Source organism: Carcharodon carcharias, chromosome 1, assembly GCF_017639515.1.
Source record: "Carcharodon carcharias isolate sCarCar2 chromosome 1, sCarCar2.pri, whole genome shotgun sequence".
Lineage (NCBI taxonomy): Eukaryota > Metazoa > Chordata > Chondrichthyes > Lamniformes > Lamnidae > Carcharodon > Carcharodon carcharias.
This window is the reverse complement of record NC_054467.1, coordinates 75,077,270-75,104,586: the sequence shown is the minus strand read 5'-3', so window position 1 is coordinate 75,104,586 and position 27,317 is coordinate 75,077,270. Positions and strand designations below refer to the sequence as shown.

General features: G+C 45.1%; 1 protein-coding gene across 1 annotated transcript in view; it reads right to left on the bottom strand.

The window, feature by feature from the left end:
* ablim2 (actin binding LIM protein family, member 2) overlaps nt 1-27,317 on the bottom strand; it is a 502,624-nt gene that overhangs the window by 245,676 nt on the left and 229,631 nt on the right. Inside the window, exon 4 of the mRNA XM_041204527.1 lies at nt 1,688-1,794. Coding sequence (XP_041060461.1) covers nt 1,688-1,794 — 107 coding nt within the window. The remainder of the gene's footprint in view (nt 1-1,687; nt 1,795-27,317) is intronic.

The following is a 27,317-nucleotide window of genomic DNA, read 5'->3' as shown; positions in this document are numbered from 1 at the left end:
CCTCCTTTAACCAGGTGAGGCTCTGAAGCCTCATGGCTCCCATCCTCCATGAGTAAAATTCAAATGCACCGTATAATTCCAGCTAATTGGCCTTTTAAATACCTTGATTGCTCTCTAGCCACATTGATGAGCAAAGTTCACTCTCCAGGTTGACTGCTGTCAGTAAAATGTGTGCTTGTGATATTACCAATACCCAATATTTTCAATGGAGATTGACAGAAAATTCAAAGAAATGGCGTAAATGGCTATTTTTATTGTTTCTCTGGGTTTCTGCTGATGTCACAGAAAGAGACTGAGGCATTCCCTCCTAATTTCTAACCCCAAATGTATAAATAACAAGATTCAGTGCATTGTGTATTATCTAGTATACAGCTATCTACTCTAATCCAATTTCTAAAGCACTTTCCTTGCACTCTTTTAACATTTTCTTCTTCGGCAACTCAATATTTTATCAATCACAATAAGTACAATTTACAAAAATTATGATAATCATTATGAATCAGCAAAGAATTGAATTATTGAGACAATAGCAAGATCAAGGAGGTCGAATCTCAAATAAATTAGGAGTGGATTGTTATCAATTTCCATTTGGTCAAAAATGTGTACTACTTCATATTCAGTTAATACCAAATATCAGTAATTCTCACAAAAAACCTGTGACTTGTAATTACATACAGATTGTTCCTGTCATGTAAAACAGAGCGGGGTTTATTTTCACTGCCATTTCAATCTCAGTTTGCTAGTGGTTACTATTTCTATAACTTTGGGATCATCCATCCCTATCCAATGACAATTACTTGTCATTTAATTTGCACTGGCTCTTACTGTATCTCTCCCAGCATTCACTAAAAGATTCTGTGATTTTCTCATATCAAAAGCAGCATGCAGGTTGGCAGAATTATAAATATAATGTTAATTCAAATGCCTATCAGACTCCAGTATGTCAAGATGACTACAGTCATGTAGCATCTGCATTCATCAGAGATACAAGTGGTTCCATTAAGGTATTTTGCAGCAATTTCAATATACTGCAATCATATAGCTGACCTATCTGCTGAACACAATCCTACTACTTGTATTATTATATATCAGGAGAGACAGCAGTGTAGTGGTAATGTCACTGGACTGACAATCCAGAGGCCCAGGCTAACACTCTGAGGGCACGGGTTCAAATGCCACCATGGCAATTAGTGGAATTTAAATTCAATTAATATAAATCTAGGATTGAAAACTAGTTTCAGTAATGATGACCATGGAGCCATTATCAATTGTTTTAAAAATCCATCTGGTTCACTAATATCCTTTGGGGAAGGAAATCTGCCATTCATAACTGGTGTGGCCTACATGTGACTCCAGATCCATAGCAATGTGGTTGACTTGTAACTGCCTTCTGAAATGGCCTTGCAAAAAACTCAGTTCAAGGGCTATTGGGGATGGATAACAAATGCCAGCGATGCTCACATCCCATGAAAGAATAAGGAAAATAAATATGAAATTTGCCAAAGCATAGGCCACACCTATTTGTGTTTTATTTATATTTAAAATATTCTCTCCACAGATATACCTTAAATCCTCCAAAATGAAGATAAGTTACCAATGAAAAATAAGTAACTGGACTTAAACTGGCCCGTGTTGAATAACATTAAGTCGTAACTATGAATGTTTAGAGGTAACTAAATATACTTACTTCGAGGTGATGCATGTTTAGGATTGGTGTTCAGAGTCTGAGAGCACTTCTGGCAAACACATTCCTTCCCATTAAAAGTCACACGGTCTCCAGGAGGAAAGGGCTGACTAAAGAATTTTTAAAAACATGCATTCAGTAAAGCCTTACCTCGATAAATTCAAATTAATTATCAACATTTATTACAATTCCCAAGATAACAGTTAGTTACAAATCTGGTCATTCAATTCTTCTTAATTTTTGAGTTAGAGATTCATTTTCCAAACAGGCCATTTTTCCATTTCAGAAGTTACCTTTGAAGATCCTGAGATCAGGTCCTGGGTCACCCAATCTTATGGGAACAACAGACAAAATCACTGAGATTGAACTACAAGACAAAAGTCTGAACCTGAATGAGGAAGGACCAACTTATACCATATGAACACCGAAAATTTCACTTGACCATAACAGGTTTACTGGCAGAGCTATGGTCAAAAGGTAAACCTCTCACCACATTTTGCAGCTACCCCAATCTCCTGCTCTTCTGGACCAAATTCACAGAGGTAATCAAAGCCCTTACAGTGTTTGCCATCCACCTAAACCCAAGTCAATGTTTACTTGTCAACTTTTCCCTTTCAATTTTCCTATGTCAACATTATGTCAATATTAACAATGTAGTTCCAGCCTCTGGCTACTAGGAGCTTTGCCAATCGAGTTTCTAAAGTCTTTCATAACCCTGTGATCATCTTATACATGAAAAAAATATATTTGCCAAATGGCCATAAGCAGTTGGGCAATTTACTAACAACAGTTAATTGTCAGAGTTGTTGATTTCAAGAAATGCTAGGAACAAGATTTATGAGTTAAGACCAATTGCAAATCCATTTAAATATTACAGAAGTTTGCTTTTCTGTGTAATCTGAATACTACCAAAAGGTATGAATTCTTGCCCGCAAACATGATTTTCTTGAACAATTCAAATGTCTAATATTTATAAGAAATTATTTACAGTGGGATTCTGCATTTAAACATTTCACAATTGGAAAGTCAGACGTAAATGTTTTGTGATCATTGTTTATTGATGACTCAAATTCTTTTTGAAAAAAAATTATTCCTCAGTAACTGAAATATCCGATGTTCAAAATATGGTCTGCATTAAAATTAAAAATGGCATTATTTCACAATAATGTGACCAAATTTAAGTTTTGCATGACTGTCTTAGCCTGTTTCAGAAGCTTTGTTCAAAAAAGGGATGAAGTTAGCCAATCCAAAGTAAGCATCAGGAAGTCCAAACTATATTCCACCACATTGAACAGTAAGCAGTACAGGGGCCTCAGATGGGCTTGCAGCAGACCAAAGTCTCTAGTCCCAAAAAAGCAAAAAGGCTACATTTGCTGCCAATGCTGCGCATGCGCAGCTGTATGTACGGCTGCCATCATTATATTTTTTTTATTCGTTCAGCGGATGTGGGCACCATTGGCTAGGCCAGCATTTGTTGCTCAGCCCTAATTACACTTGAAAAAGTGATGGTGATCCGCCTTCTTCAACTGCTGCAAACCATGTGGTATAGTTACATCCACTGTGTTAGAGAGGGCGTTTCAGGATTTTGACCCAGCAACAGTGAAGGAATGGTGATATATTTTCAAGTCAGGATGGTGAGTGGCTTGGAGGGGAACTTCCAGATTTGATATTCTCATGCATCTACTATCCTTGTCCTTCTACATGGTAGTGGGTTTGGAAGGTGCTCTCAAATGAGCGTTGGTGAGTTCCTGCAGTGCATCTTATAGATGGTACACACTACTGCCACTGTGCGTCAGTGGTGGAGGGAATGAATATTCGTGGAAGGGGTGACAGTCAAGTGGACTGCTTTGTCCTGAATGCTGCCGAGCTTCTTGAGTGTTGTTGGAGCTGCACTCATCCAGGCAAATGAAGAGTATTCCATCACACTCCTGACTTGTGCCTTGTAGATGGTGGGCAGGCTTTGGGGAGTCAGGAGGTGAGTTACTCACCGCAGGATTCCTAGCCTCTGATCTGCTCTTGTAGCCAAGTATTTATATGACTAGTCCAATTCAGTTTCTGGTCAATGGTAACCCTCCAGGATGTTGATAGTGGGAGATTCAGCGATGATATAGCCACTGTATGTCAAGGGATGATGGTTTGATTCTCACTTGTTGAAGATGGTCATTGCCTGGCACTTGTGTGGCGTGAATGTTACTTGCCACTTGTCAGCCCCAGCCTGGATATTGTCAGGTCTTGCTGCATTCAGACATGGGCTGCTTCAGTATCTGAGGAGTTGTGAATGGTGCTGAGCATTGTGCAATCATCAGCAAACAGCCCCTTATGATGGAAGGAAGGTCATTGATGAAGCAGCTGAAGATGGTTGGGCCTAGGACACTAACCTGAGGAACTCCTGCTTTGTGTACAGGACACATGTGGGAAATTTACCATATTGCTGAGTAAATGCCAGTGTTGTAGCTATATTGGATCGGCTTGGCTAGGGGCATGGTAGGTTCTGGAGCACAAGTCTTTAGCACTATTGCCAGATATTGTCAAGGCCCATAGCAGTATCCAGTGCTTTCTGCCATTTCTTCATATCACATGGAGTGAATTGAATTGGCTGAAGACAAGGTGATGCTGGGGACCTCCGGAGAAAGCCAAGATGGATAATCCACTCAACAATTCTGGTTGAAGATTGTAGCAAATGCTTCAGCCTTATCTTTTGCACTGATGTGCTGGGCCCCCCATCACTGAGGATGGGGGATATTTGTGGAGCCTCCTCCTCCACTGAGTTGTTTAATTGTCCACCACCATTCCCAAATGGATATGACAGCACTACAGAGCTTAGATTTGATTAGATTTGAAGAGGTACTGCTCTTCTTCCTGACAGGATTTCCATTTGTCTCTTTTGCCTTTTCACCTTCATTGCTTTCCATTTCCCTCCTGGTGTTTGACAAGGTGTTTACCAAAGCTCACTTTCACAGCCATATTTCCTTTCTCAGCGACTGTCTCCATCCCCGACTCACCTCACGTGGGTTCCAACTGAAATTTCATCCCTCATGTTTCGAACCTAGCCAGGATTACAGGTATCTACAAGTCGCACAACATTCCTCGGACTGCTGTTCTCGCTCCATCCTGAGATACACACTCAGTGCCATGCGCCGCCATATGAACACACTCAACCTCTCCCTCCAGCAGCACTGACTCACCATATCTCAAAGCTGTCTTTGTCCATAGTTTCATTTTATTTTTCGTCTCATCTATGCCTTAACGAGAAATTTTTTCTCTTCCTCTCAGGTGTTAAGGAGCACAAGCTCTAACAACATATTGATACCAACGCCCATCCAGGACCCTGCACCCCTTCCCGTCCCTCTGACCCCATCCCTTCTTATAATCCCAGCCCTTGCTGTGTATTCACCATACCCTCCGATCTTCCCCTTTCTGATGCTGAACGTTCAGTGCTCAGCAAAGAACTCAGTTTCATATCCTTACGCCCTCACCTCAATGAATTCCGGGCTCGGCACGATGCTGCGCTCTTCTTCTGTCACCTTTGTCTCCGTGCTCACTTCTTTGGGCAGGAATCTGCCCCCACCCCCCCTCCATTCAACGGATCCTTTCACCTGCCTCCAGTATTCTCCCTCCACCTGGATCCCTCCCTCTGACCTCTTACATGCTCTTGATCTTTTAACTGAGAACAGTCGGTGTGACATCGACCATCTCAATTCGTCTGCTCCTCTCATCCATTCTAACCTGTCTCCCTCTGAACTTGCTGCACTCCGTTCTTTTAGGTCCAACCCCAACTTTGTTATCAAACCTGCTGACAAGGGTGCTGCTGTTGCTGTCTGGTGCACTGACCTCTACCTCGCAGAGGCTGAGCATCAACTCTCAGTCACTTCTTCCCACCTCCCCCTGGACCATAGCCCCACCACTGAACATCAAGGCATTGTTTCCAGGACTGTCACTGATCTCATCTCCTCTGGAGATCTTCCTTCCACAGGTTCCAACCTCATAGTCTCCCAAACCCAGACAGCCCGCTTCTACCTCCTTCCCAAAATCCACAAACAGGACTGTCCTGGTAGACCCATTGTGTTAGCCTGTTCCTGCCCCATGGAACTCATTTCTTCCTATCTTGACTCCGTTCTCTCTCCCCTTGTCCAGTCTCTTCCCAACTACATTCGTGATTCCTCTGATGCCCTATGTCACATCAACAATTTCCAGTTCCCTGGCCTAAACCGCCTCCTCTTCACCATGCACATCCAATCCCTCTACACCTCTATCCCCCACCAGGATGGTCTGAGGGCTCTTCGCTTCTTCCTTGAACAGAGACCTAAACAATCCTCTTCCACCACCACTCTCCTCCGCTTGACTGAACTTGTTCTCTCACTGAACAATTTCTCCTTAAACTTGTCTCACTTTCTCCAAAGTAAAGGTGTGGCTATGGGCCCCAGTTATGCCTGTCTTGTTATATGGTATGTGGAACATTCTTTGCTCCAGTCCTACTTAGGCGCCCTCCAACAACTCATTTTTTGCTACATCGATGACTATATTGATGTCGCTTTATGCTCTTGTCTGGGCCTGGAGAAATGAATCAATTTTGCTTCCAATTTCCACCTCTCTATCACTTTCACATGGTCCACCTCCGATACTTCCCTTCCCTTCCTTGACCTCTCAGTCTCCATTTCTGGTGATAGACTGTCCACCATTCATTACAAGCCCACCGACTTCCCACAGCTACCTCGGCTACAACTCCTCACACCCTGTTTCCTGTCAGGGCTCCATCCCATTCTCCCAGTTCCTTCGCCTCGGTCACATCTGTTCCAATGACGCTACTTTCCAAAACAGCGCTTCTGACATGTCTTCCTTCTTCCTTAACTGAGGTTTCCCACCCACTGTAGGTTGACAGGGCCCTCAGCCGTGTCTGACCCATCTCCCGCGCCTCTGCCCTCACACCTTCCCCACCCTCCCAGAACTATGATATGGTCCCCCTTGTCCTCACTTTTCACCCCACCAGCCTCCATATTCAAAGGATCATCCTCCGCCATTTCCGTCAACTCCAGCATGATGCCACCACCAAACATAACTTCCTCTCACCCCCCCATCAGCGTTCTGTAGGGACCATTCTCTCTGGGACACCCTAGTCCATTTCACCATCACCCCCAACACTTCATCTCCTTCCCACTGCACCTTCCCATGCAATCGCAGAAGGTGCAACACCTGCCCCTTTACCTCCTCCCTCCTCACTGTCCAAGGGCTCAAACACTCCTTTCAGGTGAAGCAGTGCTTCACTTGCACCTCCTTCAATTTGGTCTAGTGCATTCGCTGCTCCCAATGTGGTCTCCTCTACACTGGGGAGACCAAACGCAGACTGGGTGATCGCTTTGTGGAACACCTTCAGTCTGTCCGCAAGCATGACCCAGGCCTTCCTGTCACTTGCCACTTCGACACACCACCCTGGTCTCATGCCCACATGTCCGTCCTTGGCTTGCTTCCAGTGAAGCCTAATGCAAACTGGAGGAACAGCACCTTATCTAACAGCACCCTATCTTCCAGTTAGGCACTTTACAGCCTTCCGGACTTAACATCGAGTTCAACAACCTCAGACCAAAAACACTCTCCTCTATCTTCACCCCCTTTTTAAACCCTTTTTAAAAATGTATTTATTTTTTATCTACTTATTTTTATCTTTATTAATTTATTCATTGTTTTATTCCCTTTTTTATCCCCCATTTTATCCCTTTTTCTATCCTTTTCCCCCAACCACAGCACCCTACCCCCACCCCACCCCCAAAAGGGCCATTTGTTATTTGTTCCATCTTGTTCTTTCACCGAGTGCTCACCCTTGTTCTATCATTAACACATCCTGCCTTCTTACCTTAATGCCACTATCAGCACCTTCTCTAGCCCTTACCACTACCATTAACACTCCCTTTGTCTTTTTGTCCATTACACCTTTGTCAATCTCTCCTCAGCCCCCATCTATCGCTGGCCTTCTAAAGTAATGGAGCTAAAGGCCGATAAGTCCCCTAGACCTAATGGTTGCATCCTAGGATATTAAAGAAAGATGGTGGATGGTCTGGTCGTAATCTTCCAAAAATCCTTAGATTCTGGAAAAGTCCCAGCAGATTGGAAAACTGCCAATGTAACGCCCGCTTCACCCCCCTTAAACAGTATAAATTTCATCACATTTCTACTTCTCTTTAGCTCTGAAGAAGGGTTATACAGACTCGAAATGTTACCTCTGTTTCTCTCTCCACAGATGCTGTCAGACCAGCTGAGTTTTTCCAGCATTTTCTGTTTTTATTTCAGATTTCCAGCATCTGCAGTATTTTGATATTATATGAAATTTGATCTCTTGGGCCAGGATATTGAGGTCAGTGAGCAGGGGAGGGGAAGGGGGGCGCTCGCTGACACGTAAAATGATGCGGGATGACGCTGGGTGGAACTCCCAACATTATCCCTTGTCATTTCAATTTTCAGGTCGGCAGGGTTGCAGCCAAATCAGCTGTGCACCCGCCAACCTGTCAATGGCCAATTGAGGCCATTTAAAAAGTAATTGAACTAGTTAATGGACCTGCCTCACCAACCTTAGGGTTGGCAGGCAGGCCGGGAGCCCTGACGGGCTTCAGAAAAAGCATGAAACCTCATCCACAGGCGGGATGAGGTTTCATGAAGGTTTTTAAAAATTTAATAGAAGTTTCAATGAAAGTGATGGACATGTCTGGGAAATTTTAATTTTGTGCATTGACCATTTTAGAATTTGGCACTGATCCCCCTGAGGCAGCGCTCTTTTGCACGCATGCACGAAAGAGCACACTCCCAGCTGAGGGAATCCACCTCCACCCGCCCGCACAGGGAGTGTATAGCACTTCCTGGAGAACGTCACAATGGGGGGGGCCTTAATTGGCTTGCCCATGTAAAATGGCGGCACGCCCCCGATCAGGGGCGTCAATCGGAGGCACGCCTGCACGGGCCCGCTCCTGCACTTCCCCTGCTGATGGGGGGAAAACTCTTCCCTCGGTTGTGGGATCGTTTAGCTCTATCACTTGCTGCTAATACTGTTTGGCATACAAATAGTTCTGAGCTGTAGCTTCACCAGGTTGACACCTCATCTTTACGTATGCCTGGTGCTGTTCCTGGCATGCCCTCTTGCTCTCTTCATTGAGCCAGGGTTGATCCCCTGGCTTGGTGGTAATGGTAGAGTGGGAGATATGTCAGGCTATGAGGTTACAGAATGTCGTTGAGTACAATTCTGTTGCTGCTGATGGCCCACAGTGTCTCATGGATGACGGACAGTAAGAGCTTCTTTAGATATATAAAAAGGAAGAGAGAGGCCGAAGTGAACATAGGCCCTTTACAGAATGAGACTGGGGAAATAATAATGGGGAACCAGGAAATGGCAGAGGAATTGAATAAATACTTTGCATCAGTCTTCATGGTAGAAGACACTAATAGCATTCCAAAAAAGGGGCAAAAGATGGGGGAGGAAATAAATACAATAGCTATCACTAGAGAAAAAGTACTTGGGAAACTAATGGAGCTAAAGGCCGATAAGTCCCCTAGACCTAATGGTTGCATCCTAGGATATTAAAGGAAGTAGTGACAGAGATGGTGGATGCTCTGGTCGTAATCTTCCAAAAATCCTTAGATTCTGGAAAAGTTCCAGAAGATTGGAAAACTGCCAATGTAACGCCCGTATTCAAAAAGGGAGGGAGACAACAAATAGGTAACTATAGGCCAGTTAGCTTAACATTCATCATTGGGAAAATGTTAGAATCTATTTTAAGTAGGTAATAGCAGAGCATTTAGAAATACATAATATAATCAAGCAGAGTCAGCATGGCTTCATGAAGGGGAAATCATGCCTGACAAGTTTATTAGAATTCTTTGAGGAAGTAATAAGCAGGACAGATAAAGGGGGACCAGTAGATGTGATATTTTTGGATTTCCAAAAGGTGTTCGATGAGATACTGCACATAAGGCTACTTAATAAGATAAGAGCCCATGGCATTGGGGGTAGTGTATTAGCATGGGTAGAGGGTTGGCTAACTAATATAAGACGGAGAGTTGGGATAAGCGGGGCATTTTCAGGATGGCAACCTGTAACTAGTGGAGTGCCTCAGGGATTAGTGCTGGAGCCACAATTATTTACAATATTTATTAATTACTTAGATGAGGGAAGTGAATGTACTATCGCCAAGTTTGCAGATGACACAAAAATAGGTGGGAAGGCAAGTGGTGAGGATGACACAAAAAGTCTACAGAGGGATATAGACAGGTTAAGTGAGTGGGAAAAACTTGAAAGATGGAATGTAATGTGGGAAAATGTAAGGTTATGCATTTTGGCAGGAAGCATAGAAGAGCTGAATATTATTTACATGGAGAAAGACAGCAGAGAGCTAAAGCACAGAGGGGTTTTGGTAGTCCTTGTGCACGAATCCCAAAAAGGTAACATACAAGTTCAGCAGGTAATAGGGATGGCAAATGGAATGTTGGCCTTTATTTCAAAGGGAATGGAGTATAAAAATAGGGAAGTCTTGCTAAACTATACAAGGTACTAGTTAGGCCACACCTAGAATACTGTGAACAGTTTTGGTCCCCTTATCTAAAGAAAAATATACTGGCATTGGAGCAGTCCAGAGAAGATTCACTAGGTTGATCCCAGGTATGGAGGGATTTTCTTAGGAGGAGAGATTGAGTAGGTTGGGTCTGCACTCATTAGAGTTTAGAAGAATGAGAGGTGACCTTATTGAAACATATAAGATTCTTAGGAGGCTAGACAGGGTAGATGCTGAGAGGTTGTTTCCTTTTGTGGGAGAGTCTAGGACCAGAGGGCATAATCTCAGAGTAAGGGAGCGCCGTACTTGAGATGAGGAAGAATTTCCTCTCTCAGAGGCTAGTGAATCTATGGAACTCTTTACCACAGAAGGCTGTAGAGGCTGGGTTGTTAAGTATGTTCAAGGTTGAGAAAGGCAGATTTTTAATTATTAAGGGAATCAAGGGTTATGGGGGAAGAAGCAGGAAAGTGGAGTTGAGGATTATCAGATCAGCCATGATGTCATTGAATGGCGGAGCAGACTTGATGAGCCAAATGGCCTACATCTGCTCCTATGTCTTATGGTCTTATAATGGCCCAGTCTTGAGTTGCTAGCTCTGTTCAAAATCTATCATGTTTAGCACGGTGGTAGTGCCACACAACACAATGGAGGTATCCTCAATGTGGTGGTCACTCCTATCAACACTGTCATGGACAGATGCATCTGCAGCAGGCAGGTTGGTGAGAATGAGGTCAAGTATGTTTTTCCCTCTTGTTGGTTCTCTCACCACCTGCCGCAGACTCAGTCTAGCAGTTATGTCCTTTAGGACTTGGCCAGCTTGGTCAATAGTGGTGCTACCGAGCCACTGTTGGTGATAGACATTCAAGTCCCCCATCCAGAGTACATTCTGTGCCCTTGCCACGCTCAGTGCTTGCTCCAAGTGGTGTTCAACGTGGAGGAGTACTGATTCATCAGCTGAGGGAGGGCGGTACATGGTAATTAGCAGGAGGTTTCGTTGCCCATGTTTGGCCTGATGTTATGAGATGCCATGGGTTTTGGAGTCGATGTAGAGGACTCCCAGGGCAACTCCTTCCCAACTGTATACCACGGTGCCGCCACCTCTGCGGGGTCTATCCTGCCAGTGGGACAGGACATATCCAGGGATGACGATGGTGGTGTCTGGGGCATTATCTGTAAGGTATGATTCCGTGAGCATGACTATGTCAGGCTTGACCAGTCTGTGAGACAGCTCTCCCAATTTTGGCACAAGCCCGCAGACGTTAGTAAGGAGGACTTTGCAGGGTCAACAGGGCTGAGTTTTCCATTGTCATTTTCAGTGCCTAAGTCGATGCCGAGTGGACCATCTGGTTTCATTCCTTATAGACTTCCTAGCAGTTTGATGCAACTGAGTGGCTTGCTAGGCCATCTCAGAAGGCATTAAGAGTCAACTACATTGCTGTGGGCCTGGAGTCACATGTAGACCAGACCAGGTAAAGATGGCAGATTTCCTTCCTTAAAGGACATTAGTGAACCAGGTGGGTGTTTACAGCAATCAACAATGGTTTCATTGTCATCATTCGACTTTTAATTCTAGATTTTTATTGATTGAATTCAAATTCCACCATCTGCCAAGCTGGGATTCAAACCCGGGCGACCAGAGAATCACCCTGGGTTTCTAGGTTACTAACCCAGTGACAATACCACAATACCACTACCACCCCCTGGGGGCGCAATGTGAAGCAGGGCATATGCACGGTCACCACTGGCCCTGGAATTCCAAATATTGCAGTGCCGGCAGCATCAAGTTAACACTTTTAACAATCCCCTTCATTCACAGCTCACCCCAATCCTCACAGGCAGGGCTGGGAAGAGCAAGTGGCAAAAGGGGACCCACTATGTCCACCCATCCTCACCCCCAACCACCAAGTAAAGTGACAAATCGCATTGGTGTCGTTTTAGAAATTTATTAAAAGATGAAATATCAAAAGGAATGGCTGGGAAGAGAGAGAGAAAACACGAAAGACAGAGAGAGGGGAATGGCTATGCCCCAAGTGCCCGCTTGACACGGGGCTCAGGAGGTGTGGAATTGCTTGAAGTTTCAGACCAGACATTTAATTAGTTCAGAGGGATGGTCCACCTCATTGTGTTTTTTTTGTGGTATAAATCATTTTGGGGATACATGGGCAATGAAATAAGATGCATTACTATAAGTTTGAAAACTACCAAAAAGAAGCTGTTACCGTTTGAGGGTGGATTTCTGCAAAGGAAGTCATTGGATTCTGCGCATGCGCTGACAAGTGTGCATGCTCAGGCAGATAGCGGCAACCATCTTGCACGGCCAGCTTGTGTTGGCAGGAGTTACAGTGGAATAAAAATTATGTTCTTCTTCTGCTGCTTATATTTGGACCTGGAGGTCCAGTTAAGGTCCACTGGTTAGATCATTAAAGGTTTGGTACAAATACTGAGGGCTGAGTTTTACAGGGCACCGTGATCGCACCCTTGGCTAAAAAGTCAGGAGGACCCCACCCACGGTCCCGAAGATTGCTCCTCAACAATTTAATTCTGGGAGCAGCATGAATTGCTTTAAGGCAAGACTCTGACTTCTGCATCTTTCTTGATTGGAATTCCTTTCTTAGAGACCTGCCGGCCAATCAGGTGGCTGGCAGCTCTATAGTCCCAGGAGCATCAGCCATGAGCAGTGGCCACTGCTGGAATGGCTGTTAATCCCAGCCTGCCAAGGAGCCCAGTTAAGTCCAGGGTCAGGGATCTCGGTGAGGGGAGAGAGGGGGTGGGGTTCAAGAGACTGGCAGGAAAGTTCAAGGGGCAGATGACCTTAGGTTGGTGCCTCTGATTGGCTCAGGGGACCCGCAAAGGAGGTTCCCCCCACCGTTATGCCTGAAACCAGCCCATGCTGGGTTTCCCATATAGCGCAGGCCTCTCTCTGCCACAGGTAAAATATTGGCAGGGCAGGACGACATCCTTATGTGGCCATTGTTCATATGGAGACAAAGTCCCTGAAGATGACCTCCACTGTGTTCTGTGGCAATAACACAGTGCTAAATGGGATAGATTCAGAATGGATATAGCAGCTCAAACCTGGGCACCCCTGAGGTGCTGTGGGTCATCAGCAACAAGAGGATTGTGCTCCACAGCAACCTGTAATCTCATGACCACATTCTTCACTCTACCATTATCATCAAGCCAGGGAAACAATCCTGATTCAACGAGAAGCATAGGAGTGAAGCAACATCAAGCATATCTAAAAATGAGATGCCAACCCTGCCAACCCTGTTGAAGCTATAGCACAAGACTACATGCATGCCATACAGCAGAAGTAGCATGCAACAGGCAGAGCTAAGTGATTTCACAACCAGTGGATAAGATGAAAGCTCTGCAGTCATGCCCTATCCAGTCATGAATGTTGGTGCACAATTAAATATCATAATCGGTGGACTCTATGAACATCCCATCCTGAATGCTCACAGATCAGAGCAAAAGACAAGGTTGAAGCATTTGCAACCATCTTTAACCAGAAGTGCCAAGTGGATGGTCCATCTAGGCCTTATCCAGAAGTTCCTAGCATCACAGATGTCAGTCTTTATTCAATTGATTTACATCATGTGATTTCAAAATAATGGCTGAGTGTGTACTGGACTGCAAAGGCTATGGGCCCCAACAATATCCTGGCTGAAGACTTGTGCTCAAAAACGAGCCATGCCCATAGACAAGTTGTTTCAATACAGCTACAACATAGGCGTCTACCGACAATATGGAAATTTGCCCAGGTGTATCCTGCCGACATCTCCAACCTGGCCAATCACTGCCCTATCAGTCTACTCTCAATCATCAGCAAACTTATGGAAGATGTCATCAACAGTGCTATCAAGCGGCACTTATTCATTAATAACGTACTCACTGATACATAGTTGGGCTCCTCTGGGACCGCTCGGTTTCAAGCCTCATCACAGGTTTGGTTCAAACATGGACGAAACAGTTGAATTCCAGAGATGAGATAAGAGTGACCATCCTTGACATCAAGGCAGCATTTGACTGAGCCTGGCCATCAAGGATTCCTAGCAAAATTGAAGTCAATAAGAATCCGGGGGAAATCTCTCCACTAGCTGAAGTCAAGCCTCGTACAAAGAACATTGGTGCAAGAGTTCCTCAGGGCAGAATTACTTGTCAGACTTAACCACAAGCATTATCACCTGTGTTTTAGTGACAGAAAATGAAAACATTCTAATTACTGCTACCTGAGACAGAAGGCAAGAAACAGAAAAAGAAGTAGATACAAAAGAAAGTGAAGCAAAGACAAAGAAAGAGATGTGAAAATGGGCCAGATTATTCCGTCGTTGACACTACTGGACCACCTGGATACAGTACCTAACTGGAAAACTGAAAGCTTGCAGTAAAGCCTGTTGGGAGACTGTTGGTTACAGAACACTGTCTCTTAAGTTTTTGTAATCTTTAGTAGGTTATCTATGAGTCTTTACCAACAAATAGAACTATTCACATATGTACAGTAAAGGGTACAGCCTAGCCCTATGCTTAGGTCTTTTCCGGTCTCTGCTCAACACTACACTGACACCTGGGTCTGGGCCATGTGCCTTCTTACATCACTGTGTGGGCGGTACTGTACTCAGTCCCATATTAATCCTGTATGTGTCAGACCCTTACACTACAGACCCTACCAAATTTTTGATCTATTTAAATTAATGGACAGAATATTAAGTGGCCACTGTTACAGTATACAATACTCCCCACATGACTTTCCTGCTTGTTGAGCACAGGCAATCCATAAATCCCAAATGTAGAAATAGGAAAATCTGCCGTTGAAGTGCTTTTCCTGGATCTTAATTTATTTTTCTTAAAATAAGTACAGCAGACTTTGAAAACAAATTAAGTCCTCTTAAATGATCAGCTATCAGATGCACTTCTTAAATAGCTAGAAAATGTGATTACTGAAACCTGAGAGAGAGAGAGCCATAGAATGAGTGGGACCAAGAGAGAAAGAGACAGGTCAATAGAAACAGACATAAATGCACCAATTTTAAGAGGGTGGGAACAGTGGGTGTAAGCCCCAAAATAGGTGCTGCACACAGAGTCCCAGGGCCACCAATCTTAATGGCAGGGCCTCATTAACATAGACATTACCTGAACCTTGCTGACACCTGGCCAAATTGACCACCTGACCAGTAGGCAGGAATGAGAATTACGTGACGCAAGGCTGCAGTGTGGGAGCTGTTGTAAAGGTCCTCAAGAGTCAGTGGAAGGAGGGGTCTGGAGATCAGGAATTGGGAGATGGGATTCCATTGTGATTGGGAGGGAGGAGGAATCTGGGGAGGCCCAAGGCTTCCTTGCAGGTGTGTGTGGGAGGGAGAAGCCCATTTTCCCCTTCTGCCTACATGACATTCTTCTGGTCAGACAGTGCCCCCTGTTCTGGATCTGCTTCCAAGCAGAGCAGCACTCTCCCAGATGTTGTGTGAAGATCACATTGTGATGTCGATGATGCCACTGAGTTGTAACATTTGCATTTAAAGGAGAGCCATGCCTGTCTATAGCTGAACTCTTGGGCATCTTGAAAGTTGTCAAACGTAGTGGTTCCAGGTGGGAATGGAATGACCTTAGGCCAGTAAGTTGACCTGGTCTAATTTTAACCCCTCCCTGGACAAGGGGAGTTAAATCTGAGGTCAAATATACACCTCATGGAGGCAAGGAGAAAACACCAAATTAAATCTTTGCCTAGATATCAGAGACTCATGTTACTGGACATAAAAGGCTGCTTTGCCATGCACCCAGTTCTATAAAATGTGGGGTGTTTCCCCAGCCCATGCCTTCCCCTTCCCCTCATTCCTGATAGGCACTAAGGATCCACTAGTGATCCAAAATCCAACTTCCACCCAACATCCACACACTACCCCCTATAACCCCGAAGGTTCTGTCAAGCTATAGATTCCTTTTTCACAATTCTGCTTGACCTAAGCTTCCTCTTCACGGTGTTGCAAATCTCCAAGACCCTCCACCAAAGGCAAGACCATCCTCCAATGCTAAGAAAACCCAGGACTGACTCCAAACATTTAAATCACATATGCCTGCCTTATACTATTAACTGCCAGTGCCTGAAATTTTAATGTGGATTTCCCTCATTTCCTGTTGTAACTTAGATGCAATGTCAGCAGACTTCTGTGGAAATGGTATAACTGCAGGCCACCTGCTGTCCTTCCCCTGAAGTCATTAGTTGCACGGACTTGCATTCACTCCCCAAATTTCAATCAAATCTTTTTCTCTTCCAATCATTTTCTTCCACTTGGCTACAGCAGCCTCGACCTGCCATTAATGGACCATAAGAATTTTAGTTCTTTCAGTTTTTTCTTTAATTCATGGGTTTGTCAGCATCACTGACAAAGCCAGCATTTCTTGCCCATCTCTAGTTGTCCTTGAGAAGGTGATGGTGAAATGCCTTCTTGAACCACTTCAGTCTGCATGGTGCACGTACAACCACAGTCTTGTTAGGGAGTTCAATGATGAGGGAATAGCAATTTACTACTACGTCAGGATGCTGTAAGAGAAAACTTGATGCGTTGCAGCAGTACATCTTCCAGATAGTATACACTGCTGCCACTGTGCACTAGTGGAGGAAGTGAACGTTTAATATCATGGTGGGCAGGGTATCAATCAAGCAGGCTGCTTTGACCTGGATAGTGTTGAACTTCTTGAGCATTGTTGGAGCTGCCCTCATCCAGGCAAGCACATTTCATTACTTTCCTGACCTGTGTCTTATAGAAGGTGGACAGACTTGGCGGGTCAGAAGATGAGTTATTCATGTCATACTCACGCCGGATGAATTTATGAACTAAATATTAACTTATGTATAAACCCAAAATGGACACTTTCCTGTGAAATAAAATGAAATTGAGAGGTCAGGCTACCTTTTCTTTTCTAAAAATACACATGAAACTTTTAAGACCCCGAGTTAACCTTAATATCTGGACAAGTCTTGAAGGAGTCATTAAAATGCAAATGAGTAAGTCATCAAAATGCAAACGACCCTTGCTGTGGTTAATATCTGTACTTCTCCAACGAATTAAAAATCTGGTTTCACAATATTGTTTGCAGACTCTTCGACTCCAAAGTTGAAATCCAGAAAATGGATGTTAGTAACTCTATCTTATCAAGATGGTATAAGGATGGACTACTGGAGGCCAGAAATTTGCTGAGTCCGAGTCACGTAGCTAGCCTCTGGACTGGGTCATGTCACAGCTGCGTGAGCTGTGGAGGCAGGCTCGGGAACATCAGGAAGGGATGTCTGCTGCACTCATCAGATCGCAAGGCATGATGGAGGAGTCCGTCCGCTTTCAGGCTGAGGTGATAGCACTGGCCTGCCAACACACCAAGGTTAACACTGGTAGGATAGCAGCTGCCATGGATACCTCGGTCCAAGGCATTGGTACTGCATTGCTGCGCGGGCTGAACTCCATTGTTGATGCCATAGTTGGCCTCCAACAATATGTACGCGGGAGGAGTCTGGACAGCTCAATCTCACTCCAGCTACCCCTTCTCCTGAAGAGGTTAGCCTGGGACTCTCGGGCACTCATAGGGAGGAGGATCAGCAGGTGCACATCCAGGGCCATACACCCAGGTGACTCCAGGAGTGTCCAGCCCATCCAAATCCCCTCTTCCTGTGACCTTAACAGCTCCAGCTCCACAGTCCAAGGAAGGTGCCAGTGCCACACAGCAGGGCCCTGAAAGCAGGCCGAGACCCTCCAAGTCTCGGCCCTCCAGAGGACACCCACCAGGATCATCAAAGACAGGGCGTTGCAGTCAGCAGGTTGCCTCCACCTCCACTGTGGATGTTGAGTGAGCACCAAGACATAGCAGCAAAGGATAGGAAAGTTGAGAAGAATTAGTTGCACAGCCTGGGTACAGATGTTAATCACTTGTATACCCTGTTCACTATGTCAATAAACTCCCAAGAATATCACTCTGCCATTGGCTTCTTGTTCTGATGAGCAGTTTTCCTGTCACTCAGATGTGAAATAAGATAAAGGCAGGTGTCTCAGTCCAGGGCCTCTTCCCTGTGCTTTGTGCAGCCTTCAGACCAAAGTGATGGTCCGGCCTCACACTCCCTGGACACATTACTGATGCTTGCACCTCGGCGGTGCTTGTCATTGCTACCAGAATGTAGTGGGGAGGCATCATTCCGTCATTCTCTCTTTGTGCCCTCAGCACCTTTGAGGTGGGGCTGGCCCCCCATCTCATCAGCATCTGTGACCACTGATGCTGTACTCCTGAAGGGGTCAGGTGCTTAAGGCAGACAAAGGATCAGGTGCTTCTAAAGTTTCATGGCTGCGTCTCTATGATATGACCCCAATCACAGAGCGCAAGTGAGCTGCCGTTGGCTGGACAGGAGCCGGACATTCTCAGAGGCTATGTGAAGATCAATGGAGTGTCCTCACTGCATGTCATAATCATCCTCCTGCAAACGAGTAACTATTAGGGCCTCCACTACGTCCCCATGACAGGAGCATTCTCACAGAGGGTATTCACACTGCCATAAGCCAGACTGGAGTCAAATGTTCACAGGTGCAATGTGAGGATCTATGGGGCCACCTCACTGCATGTTGTCATCATCCTCCACAAATCTAGCAGCTATGAGGGCCTCCAGAGCACACCTGCCTTATCTAGCTAGAGCCTCATCCTCATCATCATCGCCTTCGAGGACCCCCTCAGCCTCATCCCCATTGGTGTCCTCCTCGTGAGGGGATAGCTCCAGCCCCTCCATCTCCTCCTCAGCCAGCTCGTCTCCCCATTGCAGCGCCAGATTGTAAAGGGTGCAGCAGACAATGACGATGCGTGCCATCCTCTGTGGACTGTATTGCAGGGCTCCACCAGACCAGTCCATGCATCAGAACCTCTTCTGCAGCATCCTGATGGTCTGCTCCACCAAGTAGCGAGCTGGCTGCATAAGCCTAATTATAGCGTTGCTCTGCTGCAGTCTGAGGCCGCCACACGGGTGTCATCAGCCACGTCCTGCGCAAGTATCCCTTGTTTCCGAGGAGCCAACCCTGCAGCCTATGTGGACCCGGGAAGACTTCAGGGATCTGTGACCGACTGAGGATGTAGGAGTTGTGCACACTTCCTGGAAACTGTGCGCACACCTTTAGCATGTGTTTCTGGTGGTCGCACACCAGCTGCACATTCAGCGAGTGGAACCCCTTGCAGTTGTAGTTCGCGTGTTGCGCCAGAGATCTGAGCGCCACATGAGTGCAATTGATCGCACCCTGAACTTTTAGGAAACCTGAGATATGGGCAAATCCTAACACGCTTGCATCCTGGCTGTCCTGATCCCGGACAAACCGCACAAAGTTGTATGCCCTCGTGAAGATGGTATCCATGACCTCATGGATGCATTTGCGGGTGGAGGCTTGTGAGATCCCACAGAGGTCACCTGTGGAGCCCTAAAAGGAACCACTGGCGTAGAAATTGAGCACCGCTGTCACGTTCATGGCCACTGGCAGTGGATGCCCTCCATATCCCCGTGGCGCCAAATCCTGCAGTAGCTGGCAGATGTGACTGACCACTTCCCTAGACATACTCAGTCTTCGGCAACACTAGTTCTTGGTCATCTGCAGGAATGAAAAGCAGCATCTATAGATCCCGGGTGTCGCTAGGCGCCGACCAGCGATGGCTAGCTGTGGCTCTTGGGCGGCTTGTGCGGGAGCCCCAGCCACCCCTTCTTTGGTTGCTGAACCTCTCTCTGCACAGCCAGAAGCCTCAGTCGCGCTCTCCTCCATTGTCTTTGCTTTCTGTATGCCATCAGGCATACAGCTAGTTCACCAGACTCCATGATCCTGATGTATTCCTCCTGCAGGATTAAAGAGAGAGACATATGGTTAGAATGGGTGTACCAAAAACCAGTCCTGGTTAAGTGTGAAGGTGCCTTAACACTTCCCGGAGAGTGCTGACCACCACTTGGATGGCTAGAGTTTAGTGCACTGCCTGGCTGCCTGAAACTTCACCACCTCCGCCCCACTCCACCTGACCAATTGGCGGCAGCTTTGCCCATTGGACTTCATGCTGCACTCTCAGCTCAGGTGCAGACATTCTCCTAACCCTGTTAGCTTGAACAAGGGGGAAGACTGGTCCAAACAGGGATGTTGACATTGCAAGGGGCTGTGAGCGCCTCCACCAGTAACTGCTCCATAGCCAGCTTTACCAAGGAGATTGTAGAACATGTGCAGTAGAACAAGTGTTCTGCAGTCCACTAAAATGCTCATGACTTTGCAGCCAGTGCTGGGGGAGGTGGAGGTGAAAAGCTTTGATGGCACTTTGATGCCTCTGCATTGCTTGAGTGGGCAGATCAGCTAGAAGCCTGACTCCAATCATATCAATATGGCTACTCCTGAACTGTCTCAGCTGCAGAGGAATGGTCACTCTATACAGGTTTCCCTAATGCGTGGCCACTTCCCTCGCCCACCCTACCCTCCCACCCCAAATGCTTGTGCACCATATTCAATGGCAAGGTTGCCCTTAACCCCTGTCACCAGTCACCACAACCGCAAGGCAGCCCTTGCCCCCACCCCCCACCACCACCACCACAAGTCGCCTCAACGACAGGGTTGCCCTTAATCGCCTCCCCCGCAATGCCCCTCAATCTTGAAGTCCAACGAGCGACACTGGCGAACGCTACACATTACTGTGCACTCACCTCCAAGTGCAGTCCGCCAAGTGCATGCCTTTTAGATGCTATTGTGAAATATGTCAGCGTGCTTTCCTGTTGTCATGGACAAATGATCCAGCTGGGATGATGATTCCGGCAGGCTGGCCTAATAATGATATTCAGGTGTATTATAATGAGGTTCCTGATGTCCGTAGTTGGGAAATGGCGGGTCAAGAGGACAATCGCGAACTGGTTTCACGCCATTGTGAAACCGATTGCGCTGTATTGTCCGCTCACTCCATTGAACATGCCCGATGTCAGCGGGCACGGAAAATGTCTTCAGTCAGTGACAGCTGGAACAAAAGGAGGATCATCACCATCATCTCTTCCCTGTCCATAATACTCAGCCCAGAATTCCCAGTCTCTGACCTGGTGCTGTAGTTACACTATTTATGCAACTGGTCCTGTTAAGTTTGTGGTCAATGGCGAGCCTCCAGGAGAATGATGGTGGGGGATGGGGATGGTCAGTGATGGTAATGCCAGTGAGCATCTAGGGGAGTGAATAAGACATTCTCTTTTTAGAGATGGTCATTGGCTGGCACTTATGTGGGGTGAACGCTACTTGTAATTATCACCCTAAGCCTGTATGTTGTCCAGATATTGCTGTGACATGAGAATATAATAATTTTCATACTATTATTGCGATTTATTGTAAGTGTGGGTTAATAGTGAGGTTTTGATTAGTTTGTGTGTGTGCGTGATTGGGAAGCGATTTAATTGAACCTGGAGGTTATGCATTATCAAATAGTAGCTTGGTTTGAAATGCTAAATACGTAAACATGGCTGAAGTTTTAGAATGTGAGATGTAAGGAAAATTTGCATTTATAGGCAAATTAGGTTAGTTTGAATTTCAAAGAGATGGTAAGATGTTACACTTAGCCAGGAGAAGCTAAACCAAACAATGTGTTTATTTTTCCCAAAGGTTATTGATAAAATTAGTCCTCTGAAAGATTTATATTATGAGAAAAGTAAAGTTGCAAAAATACATGGGAACAATAGAATTTGCATTAAAAAAGGAAAAATATGTTGAAAGGAGATGAGGTTATGTGTATGAGAGGAAGGCATTCTAAGATCTAATTCAAGTGTGAAAATGTGAAAAGCCTCCGGCCTTTGTGCATCAAATTGCTGTCTACTGGAACCAAACTTGAGAAAACTCACTGAATATTGCTGACCAGGGTATTGTGTGCTTTGCCTGGGTCTGTTTAAATCTATTTTTTTTTTACTGTTGCCTTAATGGGGCTGTAACTGGAAGCCAGGTTAATTAGGGGGTTTTGGAGTTATTATAGTAATAATTTGTAGACCTATGTATGTGTTTGAAATATTTTCTTTTGTTAATAAATGTTTAATTTAGTTTTGTAAAAAAAACCTCTAAGTCTTAGTGGACTTATCACTACTGAATACAAGGCATACATCTCAAAATAAAATACAAATTGCAAAATCATTGTGGCTGCATGATCAAATTTCCCTCTTGGATTTGATCTACCTGGCACTGATCATCTGCCACATCATTACAGCTGCGGGTGAGTTTGGACTACTTCATTATCTGGGGAGGTGCACACTGAACTGAACACTATGCAATCATCAGCAAGCACCTTCACCTCTGACCTTTTTATAAAAGGATGCCATTGATGAAGCAGTTGAAGATGGTTGGGTCTAGGACACTGCCTTGAGGAATTCTTGCAGCAATATCCTATGGCTGAGATTATTGGTTCCAACAACCACAACCACCTTCCTTTTTGCTAGCTATGACTCAAGCCAGTAGAGTTTATTTCCACCAGGCTACCATTGGGCAGAAATTTCCTCCTGTCGGGAGGGCTGTGCGGGGGTGGGCGTAAACACGATTGGCGCCCCCGATTGGGGCCGTGCCGCCATTTTACGTGGGTGGGCCAATTAAGGCCTGCCGAGCGTGACGCAGGCCCAGAAGCGCTGAGCACTCCCTGTGCAGGCAGGGGGGATTCCCTGAGTGTGGAGGTGCCTCAGGGGGATTACTTTCATTTATGAAACATTGAAGAAAGGTAAAAAAAAAATTTTAATGACATGTCCCCTCGTGTGAAACTGTCACATGAGCTGGGATATGTCCATTAATTTTTTCAAATTTTTTAATTTAATTAATAAATCTTTCATGAAACCTCTTCCCGCCGGTGGGTGAAGTTTCATTAAGAATGTGAAGGCTGCTTGGGCTCTTAAGGTTGGATGGGCAGCATTCTTAACAACTTTAATTACTTTCTTAATGGCCTTAATAGGCTTTGACAGTTCGGCGGGCATGCAGCCAAGTCGGCTGCGCACCCGCCAAACTGACAATCTAAATGACGGGCGGTGATGTTGGGACGCATGCTTGACGTCACTGCATGTCATTTTAGGCGTCAACAAACGGACTCCGCCCCTGCTCACCGACCCGAAAATTCTTGCCATTGACTCCAATTTTACAAGGGTTCCTTGCCATGATGTCAAGGGCAGTCGTTCTAATCTCAGCTCTGGAATTCAGCTCTTTTATCCATGTTTGGATCAAGGCTGTAATGAGGTCTAGAGCCAAGTGGTGAACCCAAACAGAACATCAGTGATAGGTTATTGGTGATTAAGTGCCACTTCACAGCATTATCAATGACACCTTTCATCACTCTGCTGAGTGTAGGCTGAGGCAGTAATTGGCTGGATTGAATTTGTCCTGTTTTTCGTAGAGAGGACATAACTGGACAATTTTACTTGGATAGGAAATTTTTTTTAATTCTTTGATGGGGCATCATTGCCAAGGCCAGCATTTTTTGCCCAGCCCTTGAACTGAATGGCTTGCTAGGCCATTTCAGAGGGCAGTTAAGAGTCAACCACATTGCTGTGGGTCTGGAGTCACATGTAAGCCAGACCAGACTAGGATGGCTGATTTCCTATCCTAAAGGGCATTGGTGAACCAGATGGGCTTTTACAACAATTGATTTTAGTTTCATGGTCACCATAACTGAGACTAGCTTTATATTCCAGATTTATTAATTTAATTTAAATTCCACCAGCTGTCATGGTGGGATTTAAACTCACATCACCTTAGTATTAACCCCAGTGCCAGTGTTGTAGCTGTACTGGAACTGTTTGGCTGGAAGTATAGTTAATTTTGGAACACAAATCTTCAGTATTTCAGCTTTGCTCTATCCAGTGCACTCAGCTTTTCCTTGATCTCATGGGGAGTGAATCAAATTGGCTGAAGACTGGCATTTCTGATGGCGGGGACCTTTGTAGGAGGTTGAGATAGATCATCTACTTGGCACTTCTGGCTGAAGATAGTTGCAAACATTTCAGCCTTGTCTTTTGTACTCACATACTGAACACCGTATCATTCAGGGTGGGAATGTTTGGGAAGCCTGCTCCTCTGGTTAGCTGTTTAATTGTCCACCATAGAATAGGGATCATCTGTGACTTAACTTGATCATATCCATGAGCCACGTTGTACATTGTTGAGGGTACATTAAAAATGTAACAGGAAAAGGGTGTGTGACACTCACTGAAATAAATATCAATTCTCTCTAATGCAGTACTGGGTCTGTACACTAATTTGTATTCATTACTGGTAGCCAACTATTACATTCTGCCAATGTTGGCTTCATCAATTACACTTGAAAAGGGCAATAAATCTTCCTATTAAAATTGCTGTGGAATTACTTGTGCTACTTAAAATATGCAAAAGACATTGCAGTAATCTGCCACAATGTCATCCTCTCCAGATTCTGTGCAATTGGTGTGCGCAATAGATATTGCAATAAAGAAATCTGCCATCTCTTTTAGCTTTCCACTGATAAATAAATGATGAGATATTATTATTTTGCTTATGCATACAGCAAAAGAATAAAAACTACAATGAAGTATTGATGCAGCACAGATAGAGAAGACTGGAATTTCTGCTATTTCCCTCGAGTTCTTTGCAGAAAGAGGGATCTCACAGTGAAGAACTCAGTGTTTCTCAGCATGGCATAACAAGCTCTTATTAACATAAATGATTCAGACAAGATAAGCAATTCAGACTGGCAAAAGTAGGGAAGTGGTGTTCCACCGGAATCGGGTACTCACAACCTACATTAATAAATTGGATTTAGGAATTGAAAGTACAATTTCAAATATTGCATAAGTTATCAGGAAAGGCTAAGAAGACTAAGGTTCCTTTCTCTAGAAAAATGAAGGCTGGGGGATGACATGATAGATGTTTTTAATGTAATGAAAGGGCTTGATAAGGTAGACAGGCAGATAAAATTTCCATGATAAAGCAAAATACTGTGGGTGATGGAAATCTGAAACAAGAACAGAAAATACTGGAAAAACACAGCAGGTCTTGCACCATCTGTGGAGATAGGAACACAGTTAATGTTTTGATTCTAATATGACTCTTCTTCTGAACTGGAGAGAGGTAGAAATGTGATGGGTTTTATGATGTTGAAAAAGGGGAGGGGCAGCTAGAGTAAAACAGAAAAATAAATTAGAGGGCAGAAGAGATTAAATGACAAACATATGATGGAACACAACACAAGTGGTAATGATGGTATTAAAGACTAAAGCTTGGTCCAGATTAGGTATTAATAGCAGAATAAAGATCCGCACTGTCTGAAAGCAAAATAGCAGAATGTGCTAATACCAGAAAGAGGGTCAGTGTTGCTTGAAAGCAAAAACACGAGAACAAGATATAGGCTGGTCGCTGGGGGATAAAATGAGGACAGAGTTCATGGTCTGAAGTTGTTGAAATCAATGTTGAGTCCAGAAGACTGTAAAGTGTTCAATCAGAAGGTGAGGTGCTGCTCTTCCAGCTTGCATTGAGCACTTCACTGGAACATTGCAGCAGGCCAAGGACAGAAATGTGAGCATGAGAGGAAGATGATGAATTGAAATGGCAGCGACAGGAAGGTTGGGGTCATGTTTCCGGACTGAGCAAAGGTATTCCACAAAGTGATCACCCAGTCTGGATTTAATCTCCCCAGTGTAGGGAAGACTGCATTGTGGGCAGCGAGTACAGTAGACTATATTGAAAGAAGTGCAAGTAAATCGCTGCTTCACCTGAAAGGAGTGCTTGGGGCCTTGGACGGTGTTGAGGAAGGAGATAAAGGGGCAGGTGTTACATCTCCTGCGATTACATGGGCGGGTGCCGTAGGAAGGGGTGAGGTGTTGAGGGTGGTAGAGGAGTGGACCAGGGTGTAACAGAGGGAATAGTCCCTCTGGAATGCTGACAGGGAAGGTGAAAGGGAAGGTGTGTTTGGTGGTGACATCATGCTGGAGTTGGCGGAAATGGCGGAGGATGATCCTTTGAATGCAGAGGCTGGTTGGGTGAAAAGTGAGGACAAGGGGAACCATATCATGGTTCTGGGAGAGAGGAGAAGGGGTGAGAGCAGAAGTACAGGAAGTGGCTTGTACATAGTGAGGCCCCTGTCAACTACAATGGGTGGGTAGTACTCAGCTGAGGAAAAAGGAAGACAAGTCAGAAGCGCTGTTGAGGAAGGGGGCAACATCAGAACAGATGCAACGGAGACAGAGAAACTGGGAGAATGGAATGGAGTCCTTACAGGAAGCAGGGTGTGAGGAGGTGTAGTTGGGGTAGCTGTTGGAGTCAATGGGCTTGTAACGAATATTGGTAGATAGTCTATCACTAGAAATGGAGAGGTCAAGGAAGGGAAGGGTTGGAGATAGACCATGTGAAGGTGAGAGAGGGGTGGAAACTGGAAGCAAAATTGATTTCCAGTTCCAGACAAGTGCATGAAGCGATACCGATACAGTCATCAATGTATCGTTAAATGAGTTGTGGGAGGGAGCCTGAGTAGGACTAGAACAAGGGATGTTCCACATACCCCACAAAAAGACAGGCATAACTAGGGCATGCAGGTACCCATAGCCACACCTTTTATTTGGAGGAAGTGAGATGAGTTAAAGGAGAAATTTTTCAAAGACGGAAGGGAGGAGGGTAGTGGAGGATGGAGAATGTTCGGGCTCCTGTTCAATGAAGAAGCGGAGAGCCCTCAGACCGTCCTGATGGTTTCAACAACTTCAAGCCATGAACTCTGTCCTCCATTTTGAATTTTTACCCCAACTGTGAGTTCATAACTTGTTCTCATGTTTGCTTTCAGGCAGCGCTGACCCTTTTCTTGCTATTAACACATTCAGCTATTTTGCTTTCAGGCAGTGCTGACCTCTATTCCGTTATTAACACCTACTGTGGACCAAAGCTTTAGTCTTTAATACTATCTTTGCCACTCCCTTTGTCTTGTGTTCCATTACATCTTTATCATTTAAGCTCTACTGACTGTCTATTTTGCTCCTCCTGCCCCTCCTCCCTTTTTTAACAGCATAAACCCATCACATTTTTACCTCTCTCCAGTTCCGAAGACTCGAAATGTTAACTGTGTTTCTCTCTCCACAGATAGTGCCAGATCTGCTGTGT